General features: G+C 26.7%; 1 protein-coding gene across 1 annotated transcript in view; it reads right to left on the reverse strand.

The window, feature by feature from the left end:
* The window catches only part of LOC106883022 (uncharacterized), a 211,115-nt gene that overhangs the window by 63,644 nt on the left and 141,077 nt on the right, over positions 1 to 6,394 (reverse strand). Inside the window, exons 52-53 of the mRNA XM_052966785.1 lie at positions 6,198 to 6,344; positions 1,547 to 1,840 (exon numbers count right to left, since the gene is read on the reverse strand). Of these exons, the coding sequence (XP_052822745.1) occupies positions 1,547 to 1,840; positions 6,198 to 6,344 (441 nt within the window). The remainder of the gene's footprint in view (positions 1 to 1,546; positions 1,841 to 6,197; positions 6,345 to 6,394) is intronic.

Below are 6,394 nucleotides of genomic sequence, written 5' to 3' on the forward strand. Positions count from 1 at the left end.
TATATATATATATATATATATATATATATATTCCATTGTTATATATAGATACATATATATGTGAATATTCCATTGATACATATTGAATAGATATATATATATATATGCATAGACATACAAATATATATACACATATATTCATATATACACACCCACACACAAAGTGATATATTTATTGACACATGCACACGTACACACATATTTCCTTATCTGCTCTCTCACAGACAGAGAAAGTATACCCACACACTCTCACATATACATTTACAGAAGACAGCTTCTATGGTACATAATTATTGTTGATTAAAAATCTATAAAAAAATAATAGATGCAAACTTTCCCCTTGAACTACTTTTGGAAATCGATGAAGATAAAATAGCTGAAATAAAGGAAATATTCATTATGAACTCAATCTGCTTCCTGTCTTTTATGAACTTCTGAAAAAGATAATACCCTTAAACATTTCAATCTATGCTATGTGTGTTAGAACAGGAAATAATTTAAGCATTTTCTTTTAAATTGAGTCCTTTAGTTAATATATGATTTTCTCCTCTAAACTTAAATATATTTCTTCGTTTTATATTTAGATTTCAAATGTTAATACTTCTAATGTTGATCATTTTCAATTTAAATGTTTAATTTCTTATTTAAAAAAAAGAAAAAAAACAGTAAAACCCATATAACTATTGATAAACAAAAGGAACTTTATTGAGTATCAGATTTTGTAGACCTATTTAAATAAGAATTTAGACTAACTTGAAAATTCCATTTATTTGGTTTACAGAAAGGTTATCTATAATTTTATCTTCTGGGTGGGGGATAAACATATTTTTATGTCAAAGATTTCGTGTTTATATTAATGTAAAAGTATAAAAAAAAAAGGTACATTCTCAAATAAAAACATTTACAGTGGATCTAAATAACAAGTATTATTACTGTACAAGCAACATTTCTCTTTTTTCATAAAAACTTTTAAAATCAATAGATTTAATGCTGAATGGGAAATGAAAATATAAATTTGAAAATTACTCAAAAAAGCATGAAAATATTTAAAATAATTCATATCTGTATACTATCATAATAAACTAATGACTATAAAGTATACTGAATTTTTAATTAACAGCAATTTCAAGCTTATATTTAAACCAAACACATATTTAATTCTAATACACAACCTCTCTTAACAATCAGATAAATTAATCTATTGATGTATTATGAAGTAATTCAATTAACATGTTATTTTTCAATAACTTCATTTCTTCTTGATGTTAAATTTAATACAAAGTTAAACAGAAAATTAATCTTTACAACAAAATATTTAAAAATTGCTTTTAACCTAATAAAAATTTTCTATAATAAAGTAATTGAAACTTTTGTATAAAGAACAAATGTCTAATTATGCATGCATATTAAGTATAATAGAGCCATTCTGCAGTTGAATTTCGAAATATATCTAGAAAGAAATACTAAAATGCAGAGTAGTGATGCCCAACATTACCTAGTACTATGAATATAATCTACATTAATGATGAGAATGTCAAGGACTCACTCCTGCAAATACTGCTGCTGTCGATGCCGGCCTAGGGCCACCAGCCTGCTGGGCTATCTGAAGCTTCTTCTGCATATATGAGTTGTATTCCTCTTGGGCCATCCTGGTCATGCGCACAGGGGGCTGACTTCCTGGAATACGGGGTGGTGGGGGTGGGGTCTGTTGGGAACCCATGGAGGGCCCAGCTGGAGTTGGGGACGGATGCAGATGTGCTAGTGGCTGGCCCATTGGAGATGCAAGTCCTGGGTGGCCTCCAGGTGAAGTCTTTTGTTGTGGAGATCGCCCAAGTTGCTCCTTTGACGTAAAAGAGAAATAAGGATTCAAGAAGCCTTAATTGTTGACATCCAACTTGTATAGAAGAGTTTTGGTGCATTTTGAAATAAATTTCTTTGTTTATTTCACACACACACACACACACATATATATATATACATATATATATATATATATGTACATATATATATATACACATATATATATACATACATATATGTATATGTACATATATATATATATATATATATATATATACACACACACACACACACGCACGCACGCACACACACACACATGGCTTATTGTCTTTCTTTTATGTATATATATTATGCATAGAAATTAAGCATGAAATAAAAATTAAATATCTAATCTACTTTAATGAATCATTGCCAAAATAAAGAGACTGTAAGAATGGAGTTTATCATTTTAACTTAAGAATTTGATATTTTCAGATGGCACATGTTCAAGATGTTAGCTGAAAGTACCAAAGTATAATCCTGAAACATTATTTGCAATTTTCCATACCATTTCTCAAAATGCCTATTACTGCATCAATATACAAACACACACACACACACAAAGTCTTGTACACACACACATGTAGTTCCAAATAAATGTGTGTATAAATGCACATGCACACATATACTAAGAATCAATAGATTTCAGCAAACTGGTATTTAATATTTAAAATAAAACTAGTTCTATTCACAGAAAATTTACATTTTAAGCATTTTGCTTTAAATTAAAGAATATTATGTAACTTGGTAGAAAATGATCTTCATGTAGCTAAATGAATCATTTGCATAACACTCAATTAAAATTCTCTAACTATAATTCTTTTCTTTTAAATAAATGCAAACAATGTTACTTTATCCAATAAGTAAATAATTTGGTTATATGCTAATATACTAAGATATCACTTCATATTTAATGATATCCATGTGGCTTCAATTATCAAAGGCAATGAAAACCTCTATGAAATTCCCTCCTGAAAGCTTTTGTAACTTATTTTTTAAAATATATTCTAGTAAACAATTTACACAGCAGGAAATCTGTTCATAAAATTATTTGTAAGAAGTTTGTTATTTTCTACCCTTCAGATTTTCAGAAATTTCTTTGTTTCATGAAAAAATAGTAAAATAAATAAACAGAATTAAATATTTAATGCCTCTCAGTTATATTTTATAAGTATTCTGGTTTTTTGCAAAAGTTACTGATTTTATGACTATTGAAACTAATCTCTCACATAAAGAGTTCTAATTTGAATTACCTTTACAAAATTTTAAATGACCTAAACAAATTAAACCATCTAAATTTTATACACGATGTTTTTTTAACATGAAATAACACAAGTTAGAGATGAAAATTAAGAAAATTTAATCAAAAACAAAAAGTAAAATGCAAAATATAAGAAGTTGGGAAAAATTAGGAAAGAATAAGAGAAAAACAAGTAACGGGAAAAATTTTTTAACATTTCAAGGTGTGAACCAAACCTTAAATAGCTAGATTTTCTATTTTATTATTAATGACAAAAAATAGCTATTTTTGTTATGAACCAAGAAATTGAAAACTTGGTTGTTTCTGTCAGCTTTAATAAATACCTTTAAAAGAACAGTTTATTCATTGCAATATTATGGAATTACAAGAATAAATATATACAACAGCTTGAAATGCTCCAAATAAATATAAAGGTAAAAAATGAGAATTGTAATTTGTTCCAAAATGCACTTTAAACAATGCTATGTAAAGTTCTTTCGCGTAGCACAACATTAGGATTCTTTAGAGGAATGAAAGCTAAGAAAATCCAAATCATACAGCTCAGTTCTATAACAATTAATCATAACAAAATTTACAGAATCTACTGCCTTTCCAAGAAATACTATCTCTTTGCTTGGGGTTTTCAAGGTGTTCATAGCTCTTCAAATTCCTGAGAATTACTTATGGATAATTATGCTGAAGATTACATTGAAAATGGTTACTAACACTAAATTTTGTTATAAGATTTAACAGTAACAACACTGTGATGAAAAACCAGTCCATTACCTATTTAATTCTTAGAATACACAGATCAAAGGATGAAAACCACAAGTCACCTATTAATTTTCTTCAAGAATATAGAAGAAATAAAATATCAGTGAAATACAAATTCAATGAACAACAAGAAAAGTTATTTTAGCCCACCACTACCGTTTTCTATGATAACAAGCTCACCAAAATACCTTGCGGATGTAATATATTAAGTGTAATGTACATAAAGAAATAATGGATGTGAGAAAAACAATAATTTAACTAATTTCATAATCCTTTATTAAAAAGAAAATCAACCAAAAGATTTAAATACAATCTTTAATATATCTCTTCTTGATATTATCCTTATGATTTACTTTTATTTATATTGTTTTTAATTACTGGACTTAGTTTCATCTTGATCAACATTAAACTACCAATTAAATAAGTTTAGTGAACAAACTTGGCTTAAAATTTTTCATATGAGATTTCTATTCAAAATATTAATTCAATACACTCAAGTTTGTTATTAATATTGGTTAACCCTCAGCTAACATACTGAAAGTATGCCATCATTAACCAATTTTCTTTTAATTCGGGAATGTTTAAAATACTGTAAAAGGCAGTAAAATACATAGTATCTTACTTCAAATACATATTTTGGATCATATTATTAAATCAAATTTCATGTAATGAATTATACATATATACATAAGCACATAGCTAATTCAATATTTAATTTTATCTGCATGATAATTTAAATACAATATAGGATATATCAAAAGCTCATTAAGAGGAAAGTTTGCAAAAGCAACATGTTTTAAAACTGGGTAAAAATATTGGAACATGCTACATTCGAATTCAAACAAATGACATTCAGAGGATCTGCAAAAGTGATACAAAACCAAGAATATATTTATGTTAACACATCACCGTAAAGTTAAATTGTAGTAGTATTTTACTACTTGAAGCCTAAATAATTCATAATTCATGCATCAAATAAAGAACACTTTTGGAAATATAACAATAAAAATGATGCATCTATAAATGAAGGTTAAGTCATGGTAAATTAGTTCTATAGGTAGAGAAATTATTAAATCTAATGAGGAAAACATTAGGGTACAGCAATAATATAATACTGCTATAAAGATCTGATACATTAAATTTCAAAATTGACTAACAATTCTTTTCTTAATTCATAATTTAACAGAGATGTAAGTTTTACATTTTGAAATTATAATGCATATTTTTAAAGTTGTATTTCCATGTTTTTATTGAACAGTTTAAAGTTTATAAAACCACAGAAAATAATTTAAATCAAATAGATCAATGATAACTTTTCTGATTACTGCTGTATAACATAGAAGTCACAGGAGTAAATCAGTAAACTTTCATTGACTGATTGGATCTATTTCCTCAAAGTTTTATTAAAATATTGATATAAATAATAAAAATAAACAAGACCTTCCTTCAGTCACAAAACTGTTTTTTTAAATGCTTAAATCATTAAATGAATTTATGTAATACATTGCCAGAAAAAAAAATATAATCTGAAATAAAGTTTAAGCAACATATATTCATTGCAATTTAATTTTGTGGTGTAACTAGGAAATCTGTATTTATTCAGCTTATAGTCCTATCTAGAATAAATATAGATAAAACAGCTAATCAATACGCCAACTAATTAAATCACCTGAAAGCCAAATCATTTACATATTCAAAACAATATCACTAAATTCATATTTAGGATATAAAATTAATTTAACTTAAACTGTTAAGTGTTCTAATTAACTAAATTAAAATTTTTTTAAATAGATGGTGCAATTTTTAATTCATGCAATTTCCCACAAATAATGGAAGTATTAAAAATAAAAATTAAACTTTTGTAAAGAACACCAGACTGTTATATTTACGGCAAACAATTATTATAAAACCACAAATAAATTACAAAATTTGCTGATACTCAAAATCTTTCTAACCCAAAAATGATCCAAGAGAAGATTCAATCACATAATCTCAGGATTCTTCATTAGTTACTATTATGCATAAATAGTTACCATTTCTAAATGTTAGACTATTGAATAGTAGTAAACCCCATATATAAATTTTAAATTCTAAGATCCCAAATAAAACTGACTGGGGAAATGTATAATTAAAGTGTTACACTAGTTAACATCATCATAAGATACGTAGAAAGCAGACCCCAAAAAAAAAAAAAACAGACCCTTTTACACTGTCCTAAACGACAAATTTTCCAAACAAAATAAAAATAAAAGAAATTTATAATTTACTTCTAATCCTTGAGACTAATGGAATTCCTTTAAAAATGAAAGAATAAATAACATTTATGGAAGAAAATTGCATTTACCTTCTGTTTTTCTGCTTTTGTGGATGCAAGCTGCCGTGATCGTTTACGCAACCCATCATAATGTTTTTGGAGTTTTGATAATTCAGGGGCAATACGTTCAAGTTCTTGGGCATCATTTGGATTAATAGCATTCCCCGATTTTTTGGCCTGCAGTAAAATATACATAAAAGAAAATATGTAAAGAAATACAAACACAC

Source organism: Octopus bimaculoides, chromosome 3 (genome assembly GCF_001194135.2).
Source record: "Octopus bimaculoides isolate UCB-OBI-ISO-001 chromosome 3, ASM119413v2, whole genome shotgun sequence".
Taxonomy (NCBI): domain Eukaryota; kingdom Metazoa; phylum Mollusca; class Cephalopoda; order Octopoda; family Octopodidae; genus Octopus; species Octopus bimaculoides.